This window comes from Cervus elaphus, chromosome 15, assembly GCF_910594005.1.
Source record: "Cervus elaphus chromosome 15, mCerEla1.1, whole genome shotgun sequence".
Taxonomy (NCBI): domain Eukaryota; kingdom Metazoa; phylum Chordata; class Mammalia; order Artiodactyla; family Cervidae; genus Cervus; species Cervus elaphus.
Window position 1 is genome coordinate 10,429,450 of NC_057829.1, and position 26,956 is coordinate 10,456,405.

At 39.7% G+C, this 26,956-nt stretch overlaps 2 protein-coding genes across 5 annotated transcripts in view; both read left to right on the forward strand.

Moving 5' to 3' along the window:
• Nucleotides 1–26,956, forward strand: part of TTC13 (tetratricopeptide repeat domain 13) — a 76,282-nt gene that overhangs the window by 37,845 nt on the left and 11,481 nt on the right. For all 4 annotated transcript variants that reach the window (XM_043925140.1, XM_043925141.1, XM_043925142.1 and 1 more), the window contains 10 exons: nucleotides 432–542; nucleotides 5,851–5,933; nucleotides 7,104–7,245; nucleotides 7,552–7,726; nucleotides 9,349–9,505; nucleotides 20,915–21,045; nucleotides 21,586–21,718; nucleotides 22,230–22,322; nucleotides 25,276–25,359; nucleotides 26,189–26,273. In XM_043925140.1, coding sequence (XP_043781075.1) covers nucleotides 432–542; nucleotides 5,851–5,933; nucleotides 7,104–7,245; nucleotides 7,552–7,726; nucleotides 9,349–9,505; nucleotides 20,915–21,045; nucleotides 21,586–21,718; nucleotides 22,230–22,322; nucleotides 25,276–25,359; nucleotides 26,189–26,273 — 1,194 coding nt within the window. The remainder of the gene's footprint in view (nucleotides 1–431; nucleotides 543–5,850; nucleotides 5,934–7,103; nucleotides 7,246–7,551; nucleotides 7,727–9,348; nucleotides 9,506–20,914; nucleotides 21,046–21,585; nucleotides 21,719–22,229; nucleotides 22,323–25,275; nucleotides 25,360–26,188; nucleotides 26,274–26,956) is intronic.
• LOC122708725 (ATP synthase membrane subunit K, mitochondrial-like) lies at nucleotides 14,268–14,639 on the forward strand. Its single transcript, XM_043925147.1, has one exon. It carries the CDS (start codon nucleotides 14,349–14,351, stop codon nucleotides 14,523–14,525), a length of 177 nt encoding a protein of 58 aa, XP_043781082.1. The 5' UTR covers nucleotides 14,268–14,348; the 3' UTR covers nucleotides 14,526–14,639.

Sequence of the window (26,956 nt, forward strand, 5' to 3'; positions counted from 1 at the left end):
GTTTACAGTCATTTCAATAACAATTTTCCATTGCAAAAGAAAATTTTAAAAAACCTCAGTATAACACATTTTAAGGTTGATCTATATCATAATTATTTTAGACTTCAAAATAATGTAATGTTAGTACTAAAATAATTTGTAAAGTATCTACAGCAGGTTATGACTTTAATAGTATTTAAAATAACATTCTTTTGTGGTTGAGACAGTATGCTTAAATTAAACCTTTGTGAGTTTCTCTCATCAATTAAAATCAACTCTTTCAACAGTGTAAGCATGCTTCTAATATTGGTAGTCATGAAATGTTTTCTTTAAAGCCAGAAAGGGCGCAGAATAAATTGGGATTTTTTTTTTTCCTCTATCAATCAAAAGTAGGACATGTCCAATATCTAACGAATACTACTTTATTTTTTTTTTCATTCTCCTTTTTGTAGGACTATGCAACAGCCCACGAAGACTTTCAGCAGTCCTTAGAACTGAACAAAAACCAGCCCATAGCTATGCTATACAAAGGTTTAACTTTCTTTCACAGAGGACTTCTGAAGGTGAAAGTGCTGTGCAGTATGTGTACCTACAGTGATGCTAGATCTCCCTCGTGGTGGGAGGAATTGAGCCGGGGTTTAGTTTGGCAGGTTTTAAAATGACATCTCACATGTCCAGTTGGTTTATTTTAGACAGTAGTTTGAATCAACAAATTTATTGAGCTCCTACTGTCTGATACGTACTTAGAGGAAAGTGTGAAAGGGGAGAGGATGAAAGGTTATAAGGGAGAAATAATGCTTTATACTTAGGACAGACACAGTTTACAAAGCCTTTCTCCACATATAATTTATCACGTGGTGAATAAATCAAAGAAAGTAATGTCAGCAGTGTGCTTTGGAAGCCATGGTGAGAAGCTCTCATTTGAACTCAGGAGTTAGGAAGGTCCAGAGAATAAGTGGACATCATCTTGACTTGGAAAGCAGAGCACGGCTGAGGAGAAGGACTCTGAGGCTGAGAGGAAGGTGTGAGTAATGACCTGGGAGACACACCCACGCATGTGAGGAACTGGGGCTGGGCCCCCCGCGGGAAGAGAGTCCTGGAAGGTCAAGAGTGCTCTGCTGAGCATTTTGACTTTAGCTGGTAGGCCTGGAGGAGTTCTGAAGTCTAGATTTGGGGGAAATAGACAGTTGAGATTCAATTTGTACTAAGGAAATGGTTGCTGACATGGCGGTGGCTGAAGAGGGTAGGGACGGGGGCTGACCAGGAGATGCTGCCGCATTCAGGGCAGGAGTGGCCTGACGGCCTGGGGGGCCTCTGGGGGCTGCAGGAGGGGTCCCAGCACTGTTGCTTGAAGACTGCTGTCGGGAGGAGGGGTCGAGGGACAAAGGAGATGCTCTGTCTCAGCTGAGTGGGGCTGAAAGTCACCACCAGCTGCCCGCCCCTCCTCTGGTTGGGACTCTGCCTTCTCCAAGCCTGTTCCAGGAGCCTGTCCTGCAGCAGCTTCCCTCTTGCCAGGGCAGGGGGCAGAAACACAGCTGAGGGTGGACATCTGGCTCTCACCCCAGGCCTGGCACTTCCAAACTGCCTGATTGAAGACAGGTTGGCCTGAGAGCCACAGACAGTCCGCCCGGCTAGGTGAAGACACTCATTCTGACCAGGAGGTGGAGAATTCAGAGTAGGTTGCACTTAACCTGAACTTTGGAAGGTGGGAAGAGCTTCAGTAGCACATAGCAGAGAAGAATACATGGATGTTACTGAAAATAGCTCTGAGGATCTGATACACACATAAACACACTCACTTGGAGGGTGGGGAGAAGGTTTACCTTTTAAAAGGCCACAAGTTGTAAATCCTCTATGTTACAGACAGTGCCTGTCACATAGTAGGTGCTCAATAAGTATCAGTGGGGTAAATTTCAAGGGCAGAGCATTGAATTGGAAGGTCGTGGCCTGAGCTCTTGCTCTGAATCTTATTATCTGCACGGCTGGACATGCTGCTTCAATTCTTTCAGCCTTTCCTTCCACATTTATCAGGTAGAGATGACGCTACTCTCTGTCTCTTGAAGTGGAAGTGAGAATTACATATAATAAAATGTGTGAGAGTCCTTTATAAACTGTAAACATGAATCTGGTATTACAGATTATTTTCCATGTGAGGATTTAATCGAAGTCTTATAGACTCTAAAAAAAAAACTCTCATCCATTAAAAACCAAACTAGAAGGAATTAATTTTGCAAATCTTATTTCATATACTTCATCTCCATTTTTGCAAGTGTGTAGAGGTGGTCCTAACAAGGACCCTTTCTGTCCCCTCAGGATTCAGACAGGCGGTGCAGGCTTTGAGTTATTTAAAATGTGCTTTCAGCAGCTGCCAGATGATTTCTTCCAGTTAATTTTGTCTCTGCCCTGTATTCCTCTCATATTCTCTTCACCTTCAAGTCACCTTCAATTAAAAAATTCAGAATTAGAATACTGTGTTCAGAATCTATCCCTCAAGTATCACATGAAGGAGAAAGAAATTTGAAATAGAAAAATGCCAATTATCAGTACTGAGAGGGTAAAAATATTTTTTTAAAGTAAACAAATGTAAACAGTTGATTTCATTTTTAAGCCACATTTAGGAATGTAGGCAAGAAGGGCCCTTTGTGTTATTTCAAAAAGAATTTTTTCAGAAAAGAGTGGTAATAGAGACACTGAATAGAAACTGAACATGGACTAAAATTCAGTTTGGTTTATTTCACATCTACCGATGAAAACCTAGAAGCAATGCTTTCGTTCTCTGAGTGTTAGAAGCCCCTTGGTGATCCAGTCTCACCAAGTGATTTGGGCTCTCCTGCTTTTCACCACGCTCACCAACACAGCCGTGATGTGTGTAATAGACGGGAACTTTCTTTTTGCATTTTGTAGATCTGCTGTCCGAGGAAGTCAGAGTGTTTACGTATTGTCTCATTCATCCCAACGGCATCCCCATGATGTATAGAAGGAGCAGAGGGTGTCCCCGTTACAGAGATTGGAAAACTGAGTGGTGAAATGCCTTAATTAAATTAATGAACCTAGTTTAGATATCTGTCTTTTTCTTGTTAAATGTAGAGACAAAGTATTAAATGGACCAACCAGTCTGAGCTATTTTTGTATCCTAAGGGTGGTCTCTCCAGGTCAGTAGTCCTGAAGTTAAGTGGACAGTTGCTTATTTAATTTATGATTATAATACATTAGAAATATATTAGGGTATATTACATGACAAATTTCCCGGTTGTCCAATTCAGTAGATATATCAGACATTTTTGATATTCCTAGGTAATAAAAACAGCAGAAACTTTTCTGTTGAATTCTACTCATTTTGTAAGGATGTTTCAAAAATGGTATATTCTGAACACACATTTTTATAAGCCTTTACTTTGAGGGTTACCTGTTATGGTTCTGTTCAGTTATGCTGAACGGTCCCAGCTAGTAAGGAAGATGGCGACTTAAATGGTGATGATTGCATTTGCTATGCAGACGACTTCAGAGCCAGTTCACATGCTTAGAGATAGGTTCAACAAACGTAGTTTCTTTGTTCCCAATGGCTTAAAATCTTGATTCTGCTATGTCCCCTCTTTGGCAGAATGAGGTAGAGAGCTGTGCAGTGATTAGACAGGAACCCCGAAACCAAAGACTCTTAAAAGCTGAAGAGAAGTCAGACTTTGAAGAACTGTGGCGTCCAAGCATGCTGTAAGTGCAGTGGGCAGCAGATGTCCCCTGGGCATCTCCAGTAGACGTCCACAAATGCTCCAGACTTCACACATCCCAGTGGACTCACACCCTCCCCCGCCCCACGGCTGTCTGTCTTCCGAGACTTCCTCACACCCGGGCTCCCAGCCTAAGCTCTTCCTGCCCGCTCTGCTCCCTTATCCCCAGATAGCCACCACATTCTGTCTTAGTGTGCCGTTTTAAAAATCTCTCCTGAATCCGACCCTCCTTTTCTCTCCTCAGAGACACTGTCTCAGTCTGAGCTTTGATTCTCTCTTGCCTGGACCACTACAGGCGCCTCTTACCTGGGTTCCATCCTCCCACCTCTCCAGTGTGTCTTTTCTGCTTTGGCCAGCAGTTCTCACCTCTATGAAGAGTAAACGTTGTGAGGTGGCCCCCTCCTCACCGCCCTCAGTCCTTGTTGCTTCCGGGCGGCACGCAGACTGCGGAGCAGGGCAGAGGCCCTCCCTTCTGGCCTCGTGCACCCCGCGCCCCTCCCCCTCTGACTTTCCCCGCCTCAGCGAGCGCCCTGTACCCCTGTGTGGTCCCACCGCCCCTGTCCAAGATGCCGTCTTTCTTTACCAAGCTCCTTGTGCTTTGAGACCCAGCTCAGCTGTCACCTCCTCCCTGTAGCTTCTTCTGCCCTCCCAGGCTCGGTCAGTTGTTTCTTTCCCTTTTTTTCCCAGAGACTTTTACTCATATCGCTGTTGTAGTTGGTAGTTTGTATTCTAGTAACCTGGTTACATAGTTGGCTTTCTAATGATACTGCGAGTTCTTAGAGGACAGAGAGAATGACCTGCCCATCTTCATGTCCCCTTACCTCCTGCTGTCCCTGGCACATAGCAGGCGCTCAATACATGTTTGTTGAATTAAAAATGCAGTTGTTAAAATCCTGAAAGACAAGACTATGTCACAGCAGATAGCCCTAATTAAGAGTGGTCTTTAACATTTCTTCAATGTTAAAAAATTACCCATTTTCATCTGTCTCCCAAACAGAGCTATGCAGTGAGATTCCTTAATGAGGAGGTTTTGTCACCAGTATTGCCTTTGAAGAGTTTCCAAGCCAGTCTCTCTTGCCCTGCTGGCCACCCCTGAGAAAATCAAGAAGCAGGGGATAAATGACTTTCTGAAAAGACTCAATATTGTATAACTTTTGCAAAACTATTTTGTGTGCCTACCAGGGCATTAAATATTTATTGAGTGCCTACCATGTGCAAGGCATTTGATATCTCTAATGATTTTCTGCTATGAATTATCTAATTGGGTTGAAATGATCGATCCCAGAGGTTTTAAAGTTTTTTCTCAATTAAAGCTCTTAGAAGTTGTGATATTTTACAGCCATTAAGTAAAATATGTCTTTTCCTTGGGAAATGTGTGAAATATCTGTGTAATTTTTTATTACAATAAATAACATAATAATGAAAAGACATTGAACACCCAGTGTAAGCCTGGGATGTTTATTCTGAAACAGTGGCATGTTTTATCACCGGTTTCCACAGAGTCCCTTTGCAGCCAGGGCTTCCCACAAGAGCATAGTATGGGCAGTTCTGGAACCTCAGTGCCTCCTGGAGCTGTGCTGGGAGGAGCCAGGCCCCCCCACCCCCAACCTGAAGGTTTCTCTTTTATTTTTATGCTTTCTGTTCCCTTGTAGATCATGGGAATCCTTCAGTAGCTATCCTAGGAGCTTGTTTTCTTGTTTTATCAATAATTTCGTGTTGGGCTTGCGTTTTTGTCTGTCTTGTTGGTTTAATTTCAAATGCTGTCAGTTGTGATCATTTTAGATGATTTCATGGAGCTGTTAGGCTTACTTTTGTTCCATAGAGTCTTTATCAAGTAAATGATTATTAAAATGAAGGTGTTATTGGTAGTCAAAGTTCTAATGAGAAACAGAAGCTGTTTTCCCATTTTGAAAGGAGAAACTTAAGGCTCTGTTGTTCATAGTAATGTATTTGATTACAATTGAAATTAAATCCTCCTGACTCATAGTTTATTGTAGTTTCTCTCTCTCTTTAAATCCTCCTATTTTGAAAAATTCATTCAGAGACCATGTATTTTATATATACTGTATTAGTCCTTTAGTAATTTGAGAGAAACTCAATTTTAACAGTTAAGCAAATGAAATAATTTTCTGTGTTCTTTTTATAGGAAGCTATTGAATCCTTCAAAGAAGCTCTGAAGCAGAAAGTTGATTTTATTGATGCGTATAAAAGCCTGGGACAGGCCTACAGGTGAGTAAAACACTAATAGTTGGGGTAGGAGGGAGGGTGTATAGTGGGATAGCCTCTCGTAATAGGGATCTGGTTTTTAAAAATGCGCTTCTTAGCTGAAAGAGATGGCTGTTCTAAATCACATAGGTGTTCACATACTTGTTGAGATTTTCTCTGGGCATAGAAAAAAACACGGGTAAGAGGATACCATAATGCATGTTACTGTGCCCTAAAATAGCCTTGGTCTGTATATATTGGCCGAGAAAACTTTAGTCCTTCAAACGTAGGTGCTTTGAATAATGGCATTCTAAGGTGTTGAGTTACAGATGATAACTTCTTTTTTAAGGCAGTAACTAATGTTAATACCCACATCACTAGGATCTGTTTAAAGATCCTAGAATTGTGGGATGGAAATGTTACAAGTATGTTGCATCTCTATAAGCAGCAGTGCTTGGCCTCCTTACTACCATCAAAGCTATTCTGACTTTTGGTTTAAAAAATTTTTTTAGCATTGTGACCTGTATAAAGGTACTATAAATGTTAGGAAAGAGAAAGATAGTGACAGAAATCTCCTGTGAAACTGTTAGGTGCCTTACTCAAAAAGGATTTAATTCAAGAGCTTTTTGTCTGACTCCATAGTTAGAAAAAGTCTCTTATACTGACTTGGAGAAAGTGTGTTTGGATTCATTCTAGGTTTAAGGGATGGTATTTATCTGTTCTGTCCCATGGAATTGTTGGGAATATAAGTTGAAAACAGATCTGGAAACACCTAGCAAATAGTAAAGTGCTGTATAAATGTAAGTGGGTGTTATATATATATTTTATGTACTTATTGTTTATATAAAATTGACATGGGATATTTTAAAGCTTCTATTATTTATAAAATTTTTAATATACAAAATAAGACAAGGCTGGTCAGTAATAACCATTTCACTCTGAAATAACCACAATTCTAAAACATACTTCTTATTTCTAAATTTAAATTAGATAATGATTTATTCGATTTTAAGTGAAGTAACTTAAACAACAGAAAAAATAAATTTTAAACCTAAGAATTTGGTAAAATAAAAAAGCAAACACCCACATTAAAGTATCTTATTTATAGATTGGATCATAATTCTGAGGGTAACTTAATTCTGTATGTTGACTAAAACGCCTGTATTATGTTCATCACTGTTGTTAAATACCTAGGGAACTGGGCAATTTTGAAGCAGCCACCGAAAGCTTTCAGAAGGCTCTGTTGCTCAACCAAAATCACGTGCAGACCCTCCAGCTCCGCGGAATGATGCTTTATCACCATGGCAGCTTACATGAAGCCCTTAAGAACTTCAAGGTGAGCATCCATAAGAGAGAAGCACTGGAACTGCAATTTTGTGTTATTCTTCTACAAAGGTTCATGAAATGAATGGAGTCGTTGGGGTCAGGCAAGAATAGTGCTTAGACTTCAACAAAAAGAAAGAGGAAAGAACCATTGCCTTGACCAACAGACTGATTTACAGAGTATGTATTTGGTCTGATTTAACCTGGAGGGAAAACTTTCCTAACTCCAGTTTATAATTCAAGATGAAAGAGTAAAGCACTTTAAGGGTTCCTAAACTGTCTGGATTCTAACACAGCCTTTTTTCCTTCAATGCCTCAGCGATGTCTGCAGCTGGAGCCATATAACGAGGTGTGCCAGTACATGAAAGGACTCAGCCACGTGGCAATGGGACAGTTTTATGAAGGGATAAAAGCGCAAACTAAAGTTATGCTAAATGACCCTCTCCCAGGCCAGAAGGCCAGCCCAGAGTACCTTAAAGTGAAGTATCTCCGAGGTAGGTCCGACAGCTGCAGTTGTTGACTCTGTGAGTGCTCAGAGCTGCAGGAACCATACTGCTCATCTCTGGTCTTACCTGTTAGGCAGTTGAGTCTCAGGGAAGCTGGGTGACTTGCCCCCAGCCACCCTCTGGTTAGTGGTGGTATCTGGACTAGAGAGAGCCCATATCTCTTAAAGGCCAGTCTTGGTTGGTTGGTTTGTTTGTTTTTTGCCCTTTCTCACATTTTTTCTTTCTAAAATTAAAAAATTTTACTTATGCCAAAACAATGTATTTTGAACTAAATATGACAGTCATCTGGGTATCCTTGTCTTGTCACATCTCATCCAAAAATATAGGAATGACAAGAAAGTAATCTTAAGTTTTCACTGTTAAATAAGAACTTAGTATCTTTGATCTGTCATTCCTTCATATCAGAATTCTCACATATTTTGGAGAATTTAAATTGAGATGAAAAAGAAAGCAACTCTTTGAGTTATCCTTTTATTAGTCAGTCTTACCCTTTTTCTGCTATACATAGACATTTTTATTTCTCATATAAAGCTCAGATATTTACTTTTATTTCTTCACTTTCCTTTTTCATTAGCCCTCTATTATAGTACTGTCCAAGTGAAAAAATTGCAAGCCATGTGTATAATTTTAAATTTCTAGTAGCCATGTTAAAAAAGTAAAAACAAACAGGTGGAATTCATTTTAATAATATACTGTCTTATTTAACTCAGTACCTCTACAATATCAGTTCAGCATATTATTATTATTATTATGAAAATGCTATTTATCGGCTGTTTTACATTTCTTTGTACTAGTCTTTGAATACAGTATATATTATAGTTCATCTCAATTTGGATGCTAAATTTTCATTGGAAATACTTGGTCTGAATTTAGATTTAATAAAATTTAAAATTAGAAAAGTAGACTGATATATGCAAGTTATTCCAAACATACTGCAGTTTTCTAATAATTGAATAAAACATCAGTTTTAAGGTTAAATTTCTAGTTAAGTAAAATTTAAAGTTCAGTTTCTCAGCCACATCTCAAGATCTCAATAGCCAGCTGCTAGGGGCTACCTTTTGGACAGCACAGCTCTTTACTCTTAAGTTGTAATTCCCTCATTTTTCCTGGTTTAGGAGAACTTGGACTTGTGAGCTATAGACTGAAGATGGGGGTGCTCCATATCCTGGTTCTTTGTACACTGCTTCCCTATAGATAAGCAGCAGTTGGTCAGTCAGTTGATGAAATTGCATACATAGTCATTACATCTATCAGTTGACAAGGAACCAGGCTTTGTCTAACACTGAACTTGCATTCCCAGACTCTGGAATTGAATAGTGAGATCTTTCGTATTGCTTATGGAAAAGTGGTTAAAATTTAGGCAAAGTGGACCCAGATGGACTGGTTTGTATTTGCCCCTGGTAATAACTTAAGTCAGCGGCAGGCTACCTCCATTATCATATAATAGTGACTTCCTAAAATTTGGAGATTCCACTTAGAATTCTTGTAATTAAATAACAGTTTGTTATGAAGTATTTGTACTTTGTACAGATTGGCTATAAAAATTATAGTTAGCTGTAAAAACTGTGTCAGCATATTTGGGTGTGTCAGATCTCATTTCCTATCTGCAGAGTATTCTCGATATCTTCATGCACATCTTGATACTCCCCTAACGGAATATAACATTGACGTGGATCTGCCTGGAAGCTTTAAAGACCACTGGGCTAAGAATCTGCCTTTCCTCATAGAAGACTATGAAGAGCAGCCAGGGCTGCAACCCCACATAAAGTGAGTTATTTAAATGAAGACTTTTTTTTCTTTTTTAACACCAAGCTGTTAAGTTCATCATAACATCTCTTGCTCGATAATAGCTTTCTATCCATGTTTCTGATGAATTTATTTTTGAATTTGATATGTCTGGAAATATTTCTTTCAGTTTACCTTTGGATATATGATTTCCTTTTTAAAAAAATTTTAAATTTTTAATTGTAAGATAATTGCTTTATAATGTTGTATTGATTTCTGCTATACAGCAATGTGAATCAGCTGATATATACTTATATCCCCTCCCTTTTCAGCCTCCCTCCCACCCCCTCTCCCACCCTTCTAGGTCATCACAGAGCACCAAGATGAGCTCCCTGTGCTATAATAGCAACTTCCTACTAGCTATCTGTTTTACACATTATATTGTATATATGTCAGTGCTACTCTCAATTCATCCCACCCTCTTCTCCCCACCCCACTGTGTCCATAAGTCCTTTTATCTACGTCTGTTGTCTCTGTTCCTGCGCTGCAAATATGATTTCTTTTAGCCCAACATTCCATGGTAATTTAGGGTACTTTCAGACTTCAGATGCACTTATAATTCTTGGTAGCTTTTGATATGCATAATTTTTTTACCATATTACTTTAAAACAAATTTCTTAACATATTAAAAGTTTGAAATTAGAGTGCTGGCCAATACTGCTGCAGTATGGCAGAAGAGATCTGCTAAAAGGCTATTTCATTTTAGAACAATTAGATTTAGAATAGAAACTAATTCCTGGGTGTCTAGCTGCCTTGAAAATTAGGAAAAATCTATAAAGATCAGCCCCCTCATTGCTTAAAAAAAAAGAGAAGATATCCAGACCAGAGTGATGGGTGGTAAACACATATTAAAGGAAAAAGATATCCTATCCAGTGGAGTGCCTTGAAGCATGAGCAGGATGGGTTTGCTGACCTTCCAGGTGCTAAAGTGATCCAGTATTGGAGGCATTCCCAGGATCTCAGTGGGAGGAGATACAAATCCTTCCTGGGGAGAAATTGGTGCCAATTTGTGCCCTCAAGTATTCCCACAGCTTACGATCATTAGTATGAGAATCAAAACCAAGATGGCCAAAGCCATTTGTGAGAATCAACAGAAGCAACAAACAATAGACATTAACCATTACGGACTTCACATATTGAAATTGTTAAATACAGACTCTACAATAACTCCAGATGAAGTGCTTAAAGAAATTATGGAGAATCATAAACATGAGCAAGAAACATGAGGTTATAAAAGACCATATTAAAAAAAATAGTTAGATGCTCTCAGAATAGAAAATACAGTTATTGAAATGTAGAATTCAGTATACAGACTAAAAAGCAGATTAGCTATAGCTGAGAAGAAATTGCAGGACTGGAAGATAGAACATTCGGAAGTATCCAGAGTGGGGCACAGAGAGTCCAGGAGTTAGAAAACTTGAAAGAGAGAAGGTGTGTAAAATGTAAGAAGGGCTAACATGTATCTAATTGAAACTTCAGAAGGAGAAAATAGAGGAGAGGCAATGTTTGAAGAAATAATAGCCAAGAATTTTTCAGGACAAAGGAAACTTGTTAGTAAATCTATAGTTTTTTTAAAACATGGAGTAAATACAAAGAAATCCATTCAGATACATGATAGGTAACTGGAGAACACCTAGGGTAAAGAGAAAAACCTTAAAAACAGGAAAGTCGTATCACCTAGGGTCAATTATTAGACTGACTGTAAACCTTTCAACACCAATAGTTTTTACAAATTAGAAAATAAAAGTCAAACAACCCATTCCAGTTAAAAAAAAGTGCAAAAGACATGAGCAGGTAGGAGGGAGTCAAGATGGTGGAATAGAAGGACATGCAATTTGTCGCTCCTGACAAGTGCATCAAGAATACATCTACAAATGGAACAGTTCTCACAGAGCACCTGCTGAACATTAGTGAGAGACTTTGGACATCTAAAAGAACAGGAAAAATGCCCTTACAACCAAGTAGGATGAAAGAACAAAGAAAAAAAAAACGAGGAATCAAAAAAGGGACTGGCAACCCTGGTGGGAAGCTGAAGGTGAGGGGAAGTCCCCACACTCAGACAAATTTCCTCATGGTGGGGAAATCAGCTGGGAAGAGAAAGAGACCTCTAGGGGATCAAAGGAGAAGACAACGGATGGTCTGTCGAAGAGAGGACAGAGTAAGAACTGCGTGCGCGGCCTGTGCGGCAGCTTTGCACCTCCCAGCCTGGGTTGTGAGCCATGCATGCGGTAAAGTAGGGTTTGGAATGGAGACCCAGGGAGGGGACAGCTGTTGTCTTTGAAAAGACAGCCTGTAGGGAAAGGAGTAATGGGCTCCAAAACTGGGAAAGCTTGTGGAACATGTCCAAGATACCATAGAAGTAAGGCTTCATTGTTGAGTGGCGTGCAAGGGGCAGGGCTGCCATTACAACCCCCTTTCGTACCTGCTGGCTTATGCCTCTGCAGGCACTGGAAGGGGCAGCCATCTGAGCAGGCTGGCCCACCCCTTAAGCCAAGGCCTCCTCTGCCCAGGTAGGCTCTGGGGTCTGAAGCAGTACCCTTGCCAAAGCCTCCTTGGGTGCTCCTGCCTGAGACAAAAATCCACCAATGCTGGCAGAGGCTGAGTGCTAAAGCTTGGAGTTAAAAAGAGAGCAGACCTGGGGAAAGGAATACTGTTGGCTGAGCAGATACAACAGGGGACAGAAGTGAGGGGCTCCATCGCTGGGAATGGCCGTAGCGGAAGCATGGTCTGCCTAGGAAACGAGGCATCATTGTTGAGAGGCATGGAAGAAGTGGGCCTGCTACCTCCCCCCACATGCCAGCCCCTGCCTCCACCAGCACTGGGAGAGACCCCCACCAGAGTGACTGCACCCTAGTCTGTGGCAACTGCCTTCTGGTCCCTACCACTGTAGGCAACTCATGCAAACCCTAGTTGTGGATGCTGTACCCCTCACCAGCCTGAAGGAGTGTGTCCCAATCAGCCAGTTTTCCTTCCTTCTCACCTAGGCGGGAAACAGATGTGAGAGGGTGGCACAGGTTCAGAGTTGGGGCCAAAACCAAAACTGAGCCCCAGGGGCGGGGCAACTAAGGCAAAGGAGCAGAAATCTCTCTGTGCAGATGCCCAAGCCGCAGATTAAATTCCTGAGATCAGCTTGGTAAATCCCGTGTCTGTGGAGCACCTGAGTAGACAGCAACTCTTCCCACAAATGAGGTCAGTCAGCAGTGGACTTTGGGGGTAAGTACATGTAGGAGTCAGGCCAGGTCAGAGTCTGAGCTAGCCCCACAGTGCCCTCAGCAGGTCCAGAGACCTACCTAGAGGTATTGGAGGGCCTCCTGGGGAGGCAGGGACTGGGTCTGGCCCACTGTGAGAATAAGGATACTGACAGAGGAGGCCCCAGGAAAATATTCTTATTACTATTATTCTTTTTTTGTTTGTTTCATTTTGCTCAGTTGCTGGTGATAGTGTTTTCTTTTTATTTACCAATTTTTCTAATATATACTTTTATTTTCCATTTTTACTTTTTTGATGTTTTGTGTTTTTTTTTTCTTTGGTTCTTTGTTTATTCCTTTATTTTTTTCCTCTTTCTTTTTGATTGTTTTTATAGGTTTCTTTTATGTTATCTTCAGTTTTTTGTTTATTTCCTTTCTATGTTTGTTTTCTTTTTCTGTTTTTATTAGTTTAGTCCTTATTGATTGTTCTTGTTTTTTAATTCTCTGTTCTCTTTTTTTTCCCTTTTATTCTTTTCTGTCTGCCTCTTTGTTTCTGTTTGGTTTTGTTGTTATCATTTGTCTTGGGTTTGGTGTGTCTGTTTAATGGTTTTCTTCTATTTTTTCTTCTGTGTGTGTGTTGTGTTGTCGGTACTGTGTGTTTGGTTTGGTTTTGGCTATTTGTCTTGGGTGTTATTTGTTTTCTTCTTTTTTCTTTCTATTTTCTCTGGCTGCAGTGCATGGCTTGCAGGCTCTTGGTCCACTGGTCAGGGTTCAAGCTTAGGCCTCCGGAGTGGGAGTGCTGAATCCTGGATGCTGGACCACCAGAGAATTCCTGACCCCAGGGAATAGTAATTGGCATGCACTCTCCAGGAGGTATCCATCTCAATGCCAAGCTGCCTTCAGGCTCCAATGCTGGATATGCCAAACAACTGGCAAGACAGGAACACAGCCCCACCTATCAGCAGACAGGCTGCCTAAGTTGTACTAAGCTCACAGACACCCCAAAACACCCATCTGACATGGCCCTGCCCATCAGGGGGGAAAAAAACTCAGCTCTACCCACCAGAGCACAGGCTTCAACCCCTCCCACTAGGAGGCCTGCACAAGCCCCTGGACCAGCCTCACTCACCAGAGGGCAGACAGCAGAAGCAAAACGAACAGCCACCCTGCACAGCAGGTTAGACAAAATAAAATGGCAGAGAAATATGTTGCAGACAAAGGAGCAAGATAAAATCCCAACAGACCAAATAAATAGGAAAAGGAAATAGACAGCTTACTTGGAAAAGAATTCAGTGTAATGATAGTAAAGATGAGTCAAGATCTTGGAAATAGAGTGGAAGCACTTATCGATAAGATACAAGAAATGTTTAACAATGATCTATGAGAAATAAAGAATAGTCAGTGATGAACAACACAATAACTGAAATGAAAAATACAGTAGAAAGAAACAATGGCAGACTACCTGAGGCAAAAGAATGGATAAGTAAGCTGGAAGATAGAGTGGTAGAAATAACTGCCAGAGAGCAGAATAAAGAAAAAAGAATGAAAAGAAATAAAAACAGGGCAGGGTCGAGGGGTAGCAGCGTACGGTGAAGGACATAGGCCGTGGAGTTTGAACCCCTTGAAAGATTGAAATCATGGCAGGTCCAGAAGCTGATGCCCAGTTCCATTTCACTGGTATCAAAAAATATTTCAACTCTTACACTCTCACAGGGAGAATGAGTTGTGTGCTGGCCACATATGGAAGTATTGCTTTGATAGTCTTATACTTCAAGTTAAGGTCTAAAAAAACTCCAGCTGTGAAAGCAACATAAACAGATTCTGAACTGTACATTATCTGTTAAGTTCCCATGCCTGAAGAAGCTAATGTCAACTCATCATGTGATACTCAATTTGTATAATAAATTATGAACCTGGAAAAAAAAAAAGAAATAAAAACAGTCTCAGAGGGGACAACTTAAACACACTAACATTTGAGTTATAAAGTTCCCAGAAGAAGAGAAAGGGAAAGGGCCTGAGAAAATATTTGAAGAGACTGTGGACAAAATCTTCCCTAACACGGTAAAGGAAATAGTCACCCAAGTCCAGGAAGTATAGAGAGTGTCATGTAGTATAAACCCTAGAAGAACCCTAGGAGAAGGATAAACCCAAGACACATGTTAATCAAACTAACAAAAATTAAACACAAAGAAAAAATATTTAAAACAGGAAGAGAAAAGGAAAAACAACATACAAGGGAATCCCCATAAGGTTATCACCTGATTTTTCAGCAGAAACTCTGCAAGTCAGACAGGGGTGGCAGAACATATTTAAAGTAATGAAAAAATAAAATATGCAATCAAGATTACCTAGTAAGGATCTCATTCAAATCTGATAGAAAAATCAAATCTTTACAGATTAGCCAAAGCTAAGAGAATTCAGCTCCACCAGACCAACTTTACAACAACTGCTAAAGGAACTTTTCTAGGTGGGAAACACAAGAATAGAAAACCTACAAAAACAAACCCAAAATATTAAGAAAATGTTAAAAGGAACATATAGATCAATGAATACCTTAAATGAGAATGGATTAAATGCTCCAACCAAAAGACACAGACTGGCTGAAGGGATACAAAAACAAGACCTGTGTGTGTGCACTCTACAAGAGACTCACTTCAGAACTCGGGCACATACAGACTGAAAGTGAGGGAATGGAAAAAGATATTCCATGAAAATAGAAATTAAAAAAAACTAGAGTAGCAATACTCGTATCAGACAAAATAGTCTTTAAAATGAAGACTACTGCAAGAGACAAAGAAGGACACAGCATAATGATCAAGGGATCAATCCAAGAAGAGGGTGTAACAATTGGAAATATTTTTACACCCAACATAGGAGCACCTCAATATATAAGGCAAATACTAACAGCCATAAAAGAGGAAATCTACAGACAGTAACACGATAATAGTGGGACACTTTAATACTCCACTTGTACCAATGGAAAGATCATCCAGATAGAAAATTAATAAGGAAGCACAAGCATTAAATGACACATTAGACCAGGTAGACTTAACTGATATTTATAGGGTATTCCGTCTGAAAACAGCCTATGCTGTCTTCTCAAGTGCACATGAAACATTCTGCAGGATAGATCACATCTTGAGTGACACATCAAGCCTCAGTAAATTTAAGAAAATTGACATCATATCAAACATCTTTTCCAACCGTGACACTATAAGATTAGAAATTAATTACAGGAAAAATTTGTAAAAAACACAAACACATGGAAGCTAAATAATAGCTTCCTACCAAATAACCAAGAGATCACTGAGACATCAAAGAGGAAATAAAAAATACCTAGAAACAAATGACAGTGAAAACACAACTGCCCAAAAGTATGGGATGTGGCAAAAGCAGTTTGTGGAAAAGTTTATAGCAATACAGTTCTACCTCATGAAAGAAAAATCTCAAATAAACTACCTGACCTTACATCTAAAACAACTGGAGAAAGAAGAAGAAATAAAACCCAAGGATAGTAGAAGGAAAGAAATCATAAAAATCGGAGGAGAAATAAACGAAATAGAAATTTAAAAAATAGCAAAGATCAGTAAAACTAAGAGCTGGTTCTCTGAGAAGAAAAAAAAAAAAATTGTTAAACCTTTAGCCAGACTCATCAAGAAAAGGAGAGGACTCAAATCAATAAAATTAGAAATGAAAGAGGAGAACTTAAAACTGACATCACAGATATACAAAGGATTAAAGGGACTACTACAGGGAACTGTATGCCAATAAAATGGACAGCCTGGGAGAAATGGACAAATTCTTAGAAACATACAAGGCTGAGCCAGGAAGAAATCAGAAAATTATAAACAGGCCAATCACAAGTAATGAAATTAAAAGTGTGATTAAAAGCCTTCCAACAAGCAAAGTCCAGGATCACATGGCTTTACTGACAAATTCTTTCAAACATTAAGAGAAGAGCTAACACCTATCCTTACTCTTCAAAAGAACTGCAGAGAGAGGAACATTCCCATACTCATTCTACAAGGCCACTATCACCCTGATACTAAATCCAGACAAAGATGTCACACACAAAAAGAATGTTACATGTCAGTATCACTGATGAACATAGATGCAAAAATCTTCAACAAAATACCAGCAAGCCAAATCCAGCAACACATTAAAATGATCATACACCATGATCAAGTGGGATTTATCCTAGGGATGTAAATCAGTGTGAGATACCAAATTGAAGAATAAAAACCATATGATTATCTCAATAGATGTAGAAAAAGCTTTCGACAAAAGTCAGTAGTCATTTATGATTTAAAAAAAAAAAAGAAAAACCTCTCTAGAAAGTGGGCGTAGAGGGCACCTACCTCAACATAATAAAGGACATATATGACAAACCCAGAGCGAGCATTATTCTAAATGGTGAAAAGCTGAAAGCATTTCCTCTAAGATCAGGAACAAGACAAGGGTGTCCACTTTTGCCTCTATTTTTCAACATAGTTTTGAAAGTCCTAGCCATGGCAGTGAGAGAAGAAAAATAAAAGAAGTCCAAATTGAAAAAGAAGTGAAACTGTCACTGTTTGAGATGACATGATAGTATACATAGAAAAACCTAAAGAAGCCACCAGAAAATTACCAGAGCTCACCAGTGAATCTAGAAAAGTGACAGGGTACAAAATTAATACACAGAAATCTCTTGAATTTCCTGTACGCTAGCAATGAGAGGTCAGAAATGATGGAAACAATCCCATTTACCATTACAACAAAAGGAATAAAATACCTAGGAATAAATCTACCTAAGGAGGCAAAAGATGTATATGTAGAAAGTTATAAGATATTGATGAAAGAAATCAAAGATGATACAGAGAGATATACTATGTTCTTGGATTGGAAGAATCAGTATTGTGAAAATGACTATACTATTCAAAGCAATCTACAGATTCAAAGCAATCCCTATCACATTACCAATGCCATCTTTCACAGAACTATGAAAAAATTTGCAATTTGTATGGAAACACAAAAGATCCCAAATAGCCAAAGCAATCTTGAGAAAGAAGAATGGAACTGGAGGAATCAACCTTCCTGACTTCAGACTATACTATAGTAATCAAGACAGTATGGTACTGGCCCAAAAACAGAAATATAGATTCAGTGGAACAGAACTGAAGACCCAGAGATAAACCCATGCACTATGGGCACCTTATCTTTGACAAAGGAGGCAAGGATATACCATGGAGAAAACACAGCCTCTTCAATAAGTCATACTGGGAAAACTGGACAGCTACATGTAAAAGAATGGAATTAGAACACTCCCTAACATCATATACAAAAATAAACTCAAGATGGATTGAAGACCTAAATGGAAGGCCAGACAGTATAAAACTTTTAGAGGAAAGCACAAGCAGAAAAACTCCTTGACATAAGTTGCAGCAAGATCTTTTTTGATCCACCGCCTATAGTAATAAGAATAAAAGTAAGCAAGTGGGACCTAATTAAACTTAAAAACTTTTGCACAGCAAAGAAAACCATAAACGAGATGAAAAGACAACCCTCAGAATGGGAGAAAATATTTGCAAGTGAAGCAACTGACAAGGGATTAATCTCCAAAATATACAGATAGCTCATGCAGCTAAATATCTAAACAACAAACACCCCAATAAAAAAATGGGTGGAAGACCTAAATAGACATTTCTCCAAAGAAGACATACAGATGGCCAACAAATACACGTAAAGATGTTCAATGTCACTAATTATTAGAGAAATGCAAATCAAAATTATAATGAGATACCACCTCACACTGGTCAGAATAGCCATCATCAAAAAATCTACAAACAACAAATGCTAGAGAGGGCGTGCACTGTTGGTGGGAATGTAAATTAATATAGCCACTACAGAGAACAGTATGGAGGTTCCTTAGAAAATTGAAAATAGAACTACCATATGAACCAGCAATCACATTATTGTGTATATACCCAAGAAAACCATAATTTAAAAAGACACATGCACTCTGATGTTCACTATAGCACTAAATGTCCATCAAGAGAAGAATGGATGAAGATGTACATATATACGATGGAATGTTACTCAGTCATAAAAGGAATGAAATTGATTCATTTGTAGAGACTCATACAGAGTGAAGTCAGAAAGAGAAAAAAAAATATCATTTATTAACACATATATGTGGAATCTAGAAAAATGTATAGATGGTCTTATTTGCAAAGCAGAAGTAGAGACACAGACGTCGAGTATGGATACCGAGGGGAAAGCAGGGTGGGATGAATTGGGAAATTGGGATTGACACACATATGCTATTTATCCTATGTATAAAACAGATAACTAATGAGAACCTACTGTATACCACAGGGAACTCTACTTAATTAATGCTCTGCGGTGACCTAAATGGGAAGTAAATCCAAAAAAGAGGGGATGTATGTGTACATACAGCTGGTTCACTTTGCTGTACAGTGGAAACTAACATAGCTTTGTAAAGCAACTAATAAATCCAATAAAATTTAAAAAAAAAGACATGAATAGGTATAATCTTACCAAGGGGAAAACATGAATGGCAAACATAAGACCACATGAGATGTTTCACCCGCTTAGGTAAACAAATGTTGCAAAGTTTGATAATAGTAATATTGACCAGAAGCAGGATCAAGGGGAAATTTTATATACTTGGCTATAGATTACTCCATTCAGTGCCAGCAGCACTTTTCATTATCACGTAAAATTGAATATTTGCATATCCTACAGTCTTTCCATTCTGTTCCTTTGTATATTCAGGACAGAACCATATGCTTGTGCACATAACTACTTGGAGACCTGTTGATAGCAGTATTTGTTCACGATTGGAAACCAAATCATCCCAAATGCTTATGAGCAGAAAAATGGGCACATGTGGCAGTGTTGCACGGTGTGGTATTCTACGGCAGTATAAACAAATGACCCGAGTAACAGTGTGGACTAATTTTGCAACATAATGTTGAGTAAGAACAGCAAGTTGGTACATTGCAATGTCACATCATTTTTTCCATAAAGCTCATAAGCAAAACTATTGAATAAAGATATACATATGTAACCTATCTTTTTAAAAGGAAACGGTAAAGAAATTGTGAACAGAAAATTCAACGTAAGTAACTTCTTGCTGGGGGGCAGGAGAATAGGATAGTAACGTGACGTACACATATAGGTGGAGCTACATAATTATTCTGGTTCTTCGGTTGACTAATAAGGTTGTCTGCTTTTGTAAGTTTCAATAATTAAGATAATAAAAACAAAATAGATTGCTCAAAGGGCTATATATGTTCTCCAGCACCCCCTTTTAGAGAAACACACGGTGCAGGAAAGCAGCAGGTATGAAAGCCAGTCAGCAAGCTGGCCCCAGGCTGGTGTCTGGAAACAGGGATTTCAGAATCTCCTCCCACCCTAAGTGCCCAGAGCTAAGAGTGGCTCCCCAGTGCCTGCGTCCTGTGTGTGAGCAGTGTGGTTCACACTGAACATCTCCTCTCCTCTGGGGACTTGGGGTACCTGCCGGGCAGGTGTGTTCACATGATCACTGCCCGGTACAGAGTATCTCATGAGCATCTCACTCGGGGAATTAGCGCCCTGTGTCTCCCCAGGGTCCTGAAAGTGTTCCTGGTTTCCTCTAGCCTTCATTCCCCGTTCTCCCTCTCCATGGCTTTTCCCTCTGACAGTTGTGCTGCGTTCTCACAGTGCCCGGGAGTCCTAGTGAATTACTGAACCCAGGGGGGTCTTGGAGACCCCAACACAGCCTGTAACTTAGAATTGCCGACTTTGTTAGAAAACTTCTAGCAGGTTGACAGTTAAACAATAGTAGCCACATACACCCTCAGGTACACTTGGCATAATATAACTTGGAGCCCAAGTAGAGGATGGACTTAGTCGGGGTTGATTGGTTACTTGTCAGAAGAGGCAGTCCGTGCAGGTTATGTGTTCTGGAGCAGTTTACAAAATAATTAATTGATTGCAAACTAGCTACCAGCATTACTAACAAGCTTGTGACAGTCACTGTGCACACAGTCATAAAGAGTCCTTTTAACTTGTGTCTGGTTGGGTACTGAGCACTGAAGTAAAGATGATGTGGTCAGAATTTTCTCAATTATGTTTCCACTGGAGGAAATGACTGCTTTTCAAATGAAATTGGATAACCAGGTATCTGTTGTCTTTATTGTGTACGTAACGTTTCTTCCAGAGATGTGTTACATCAGAATTTTGAGAGTTACAAGCCTGAGGTCCAGGAGTTGATTTGTGTGGCTGATCGTTTGGGATCCCTGATGCAATACGAAACTCCTGGTTTCCTGCCAAACAAGAGAATACACAGAGGTATTTTAAAATGATCTGAAAATGGAGCAAGGATGGTTAAACTGTGTTGTACTTTTGAAAAAGAATCGTTTGTTGTGCTTACTCAAAATCTCCATGTGACAAGAACAGAAATGAGTAGATTCATTCATACTGAATTCTGAGGGAAGAATGCTTCTGGCTTTGGCTCTTAGGCTGTTGCTTTGGTGTAGGTGTGGAACGTAGGTCGTCAGTTATTGCTTTAAGTCAGACAGCTCATCCACCAAAGCCATCTCCTTCCTGTAGGGTGAGGAGGGGTTTGAACCTCAGTTCCTTCAGGATTGAGAGGAGATAAGTCTGCATTTGTCTCCAGTTTCCTCTAATAGAGCTGAGTTTTAGTTAGGCCGTCATGATGGTAATGCATCTCTGGTCTTGTTGAATTACCAATACTTGTGATTCTCTTTTTTTTTTTTGTAATTCTCTTTTAATATAATGATTCCTGAGTTGTTCATTGAGTTGTTGGTGAAGATCATTCCCTCTAAAGGGTACTTACAAACTCTGTTTCCCCATATTTCCTTCTTTTAGCCATGGGTTTGGCAGCATTAGAAGTCATGCAAGCTGTACAGCGTACGTGGACAAATTCAAAGGTTCGAATGAATGGGAAAACACGGCTGATGCAGTGGAGAGACATGTTTGACATCGCAGTAAAATGGAGACGGTAACTGGCATTTAAATGAAAATAAACCAGAAGTCTAATCAATGTAGTATGATGTTAAATCTCCTCTAGTTAGTGGATTCTGAATCCCATTTTATTAACTAATGTGTGTGCATGTGTATTCAGTCATGTCTGACCCTTTGTGATCCCCCATGGACTATAGCCTGCTAGGTTCCTCTGTCCATGGGATTTTCCAGGCAGGAATACTAGAGTGGGTTGCTATTTCCTCCTCCTTTATTAACTAATAGTAGACCTTATAAGTTATGTTTCCTGCTGGTATTCATTTTCATGAGAAAAACACTGCTCTACTGGTAAACCTGCACTGACTTCTTACTTGGTCCAGTTGGAATATCTTTGGAATTTGCAGGTTTATGTTTCATACTTTTAGATGTAATGGGCTGAGAAGTTGTTTTCTCCCCACTTTCACAAAGACTTGTACATGTTTTATTTTTAATGCTTTTGAACATTTCTAGGTTTTATAAGGTCTTCATTTTTAATAAACTGTATTTTATAGGATTGCTGACCCAGACCAACCAGTGCTCTGGTTGGATCAAATGCCAGCACGAAGTCTCAGCAGAGGTTTTAACAACCACATCAATTTAATCAGGTATGAACATTCTGGTTATCTTTCCTGTTTTCGTAGCAGTTTTTTAAAAATTAGTTTAGTCTTGGCTGTGCTGGGTCTTTGTTGCTACATGCAGACTCTCTCTAGTTGTGGTGCCCAGGCTTCTCGTTGTAGTGAGAAGTGGCTTCTCTTGTTGAAGAGCACAGGCTCTGGGTGTGCGGACTTCAGTCATTGCAGCAAGAGGGCTCAGTAGTTGTGGCTCGTGGACTTGGTTGCCCTGAGGCGTGTGGGATCTTCCCAGACCAGAGATCAAACCCCTGTCCCTGCATTGGCAGGCTGATTCTTAACAGCTGGACCACCAGGGAGGCCCAAGGAGATTTTTTTTATTAAAGGATTATTTTAATTAAGGATAATAAAATAATTAAATAAAGGATTATTCATTAATTAAATAATTTAAAATTATTACATTAAATTAAATTAAAATTTAATTTAAAATAATTAAATAAAGGATTATTTATTATCTTAAATAATCACTTTACAGAGACTGCAGGCAACCCGTTTCTCCTTTCTTGGTGACCTTTGGACACAAATTAGCCCTGTACCTGCAGGGTCCTGCTTGCGTTCCTTTGAACTGGCCTGGTTGCAAAAAGAAATGTTGTGCCCCTTTTCCAATCTCTTTGATGCAGAGCTCAGTTGAAGGGTAGAATGCCAGATTTTTGCCTAGATGTCCATCTTTAAATGGCCCTAGAAAGTTATCTATTGTCATAGAAAGACTTAGATGGACGACATTACAATACCATTATATTATATACTTATAATATTGTGGCTCAAAGAATTGTTGGAGTGAGGGGAAGGCCTCCCCCTTGCGCCGCCCTGTAACACACAAAAGGGTTTGGTTCAAAGACACTGGGTGCTAAGTTGCCTTCTTGGGAGGTTGAGCCAGGTTAACTGGAGAGCTTTTGTTTTGTCCAGAGGCTTCTGACAAGTTGGGCGTGTGGGTGAAGTGTTCACCCTGTTATCCCACCCTCTCAATAAATGATGAGCAAATATTAAAGAGCAGCAGTTCCAAGGGGACCCACTGAATTTAATTTTAGCTAAATTTTACAAGTATGGTAGTTTTATCACATTTAAAATGCTTCTAATTCCAGAAGCCTGAATCAAGAAAATATTCTACTACACAACTTCAACATTTGAGTTTAATGGAAATGTTATTAGGATATTTATTGCTTTGATTTCTAGAAAATAAATTTCCTTTCCCCTGTGACTTGTGTGTTCATGTTTCTTACAGAATAATCTGTGACGTCAACAGGTAGACTCAACTAGCTTTAACCGAAGGCCACTCCCCATGTGCTGTGCTGCATGGCGGTGATATGGCAGTGAAGTACAGCTCCTAACTTCAGAAGACTCGTAGTTCAGTGAGGGAGGCAGGCCAGTGAGCTGCCTTTAATGCTGAGATTGTGCTGCTCATGTGTACAGGGTGCCGGGGGTCCCAGTCCAGCCTCAGGTGATGCTGTTTGGATAGATGGAGAACAGAGAGAGGTGGATGACACGTGAACAACCACCCCCCACCGCCAACCCTGACACCAGTGAGTTAGGCATGGTCAGGGAAGTACAACTGTGATTAGTTTATGATTAAGGGGACTGTCAGAAATCAACCCTAGAAAGATAAGCAGTAGCCAAAACATAAATAGCTTTTTTCCCTCAACAAATAACTAACATACCCATGCAAAGTCACTTTCTGTCTGGAAGTGATAGCCATTCAGAGCTCAGAAGCAGAGATGTGACCTGAACAGAATCGTACATCTGGATGATCACTTTGGCCGCAGGTGGCAAAGGCAGCGACTTCCCTTGGAGGGATAGGGAGTGGTTAGAAAGTTGTGTAACGTTTGGGTGCACTGGTGCAAAGGTCTGGAAAGCTCTGTGAAAGTGAGCCGGAGGGGACGAGTGAACACGAGAAGGCAGAGTTGGAGCACTGGTGGTGGGTTAGAAGTGGGGGTGAGCATGCAGCTGCAGGGATGTGGTTGCCCCAGGAGGCCAGGAAGCCCCAGGGCAAAAAGCAGGTGAACATGTTTGGGAGCTGGAGTGAATTCCTGAACCTGATGTTTGATGCACCAGTGGGGAGCCCAGGGAGCTGTGTCCAGGGAGTAGTTGGCTCTGTGTGCTGTTGGACGCATGCGTCAGCGTGTTGGCTCTACATGAGGTTCTGGGAGGGTTTGTTGCTGCTGTTTTTAAAATAATTTATTTATTTATTTTTTGGGGTGCGCTGGGTCTTCATTGCTACAGGCTGGCTTTCTCTAGTTGCAGCGAGTGAGAGCTACTCTAGTTGCAATGCACGGAGTTTTCATTGCAGTGACTTCTCTCGTTGTGGAGCACAGGCTCAGTAGTTGTGGCACACGGGCTTAGTCGGTCCGCAGCATGTGGAATCTTCCCAGACCGGGAATCAAACCTGTGTCCCCTTCATTGGCAGGTGGATCCTTATCCACTCTACCACCAGGGAAGTCTTGGGATAGTTTTGAAAATGGAGGTTGGGGTAGAAATGGGAGGAAAATACTACTTAGAGTGGTGGAGGGGATGAAGACAGCTAGTGAGTTACACAGTCAGAAGGACTGTTAGCAGCTAACGCTGTCAGGAACACTGAGAACAGTGATATGGCAGGACAGGGAGGGGGCATGTTGCTGGTAAAGGGAAGGGATTCTTAACTGTAAAGTGGCAAATAAGCCTGAGCCTCATTGAAGCACTCGAGAACTTTTCTTCCTGCTTTGGCATCTCGGCACTGAGTTTTTTTACCTTTCTTCCAGAGTACTTTCCATTGCTGACCATCAGTTTTGCTCAGACAGGCGTTTGTTTCTCCCATTCTTTGACTGCAAGCAAACCAATGCCCCAAACCTCTTGGCTACATTATTCTCACAGCTCTCTTACTGTCCTTTTGAGTTAATGTTGCAATGAACATATCTCAATGTAAAAACATTCTCAACGTATATTTTTTTCTTAACAGGGGTCAGGTGATCAACATGAGATACCTGGAATATTTTGAGAAAATTCTTCATTTTATTAAAGATAGAATTCTAGTTTATCATGGGTAATCTTTCAATTTTCTTTTTCATGGTAATGGATAGATTTTATATATTTCTCATTAACTATATTTATGAAACTTGAAAACCATGCCTATTGACAGACTGAACAAAATATATCACATTTTTACATAGTGTTTAGAATCATAAAGCCTTTCATAATCATTTATCAACTTCCTTTTTAATAGCTTTACAAAATCCATGGACCTCAACTGAGTGTTTTTAATCTTGAAGTGCTGTGGCTTTTCTAGCCTCTCTCCTGTCTTTGAATTCAATGAAAGCAGGATGTTTCTTTAAATTTCTTAATTAGGGATTAAATGGTGGATTTCCACCTTAATACTCATTCTTCCCTCAACTGAGAGGCTGTGCAGTGTAGATGGGACAGTGGACAAAAGGCCGGGGAAAAAGGATTCTGAAGGTTAGTTGTCACCAAGTAAATATAAAATTGGCATAAAAGCCTAGTAGTATACTTCCATTTGAGCAACTTTAGGAATAAAAAAACGTACACTTCTAATTTCATAGTTGGAATAGGAGAATCAAAAGTTTTCTAACCAAGCCCAGACCCATGTGTGTCCACATAGACACTGGCTGTCCATCCGTTCTGGTTTTCCCTGTTTCACATCTGGACAGACTGCTGTTTCCCTAATTCTCATCTGTAGCCCAATACTTACTAGATTAAGCTATTCCAGTATTTCGGTACTTTGGTTGTGGTCCACCATTTTGAATATTGAGCCAGTTGTAATTAAGGATTTATCTAAATTAAAGGTAATAGCATAATTAATTTACTGATTTCTGTGTTAATTTTAATTGCTATCTCTCTCTCTTTCCCCTTTAAAGAGCTAATAATCCTAAAGGATTGTTGGAAGTTAGAGAAGCTCTGGAAAAGGTCCACAAAGTGGAAGACCTCCTTCCAATTATGAAGGTAAATTTATCATCAAAACCACAGTAGGTGTTTTTAGGGGAAAGAATTAGCACTCTTTGAAAGAAAGAACTCATTATCATTAGAGGCATGTTTGTTAATGTTATTAGTATTTTAAGTTTTATAAAGTGTGCCACTTAAAAACACTGATAAAAACACATCCTGAATAATAACCAGAATAATAACCAAAATTAAAGCAGACCCTAGAAGGTAAGAAAATGCAATAAAGTAAACAAAGTCAGTTCAACTAAAGGTTTACAGAAAGAGAAGGAAGAAAATTAAGATAAGGAGGGAATGTGTGTAATGGGTGATGTGTCTTGAGTGACTGGATTCCCTCCCTGAAAGAGCAAGCATCTCAGATCGGTGTTTGAAAACCCAACTGTGTTCTGTTCACTGGAAACACCTGCAACAAGATGATATTCAAAAAGTTTAAGGCTGAAAGGTCGGCCAGGTAAATGCTACTGGAGAAAAGCAGGTGTGGCAATATCAGTATCAGAAGTATTTGAATTGAAGATAAAGGGCCCATCAGGGGGAAATAATTATATTGTTTTAAAAGTATAATCCATTAAGAAATTAGAACTTTATGAACCTTTTCTCCAAACTACCCAAAATGTGCCCACAGCAGGTACATTTGATTTTTCTCAATTAGTAGTTTGACCTTTAGCATAAAACTTGAATAATATTCT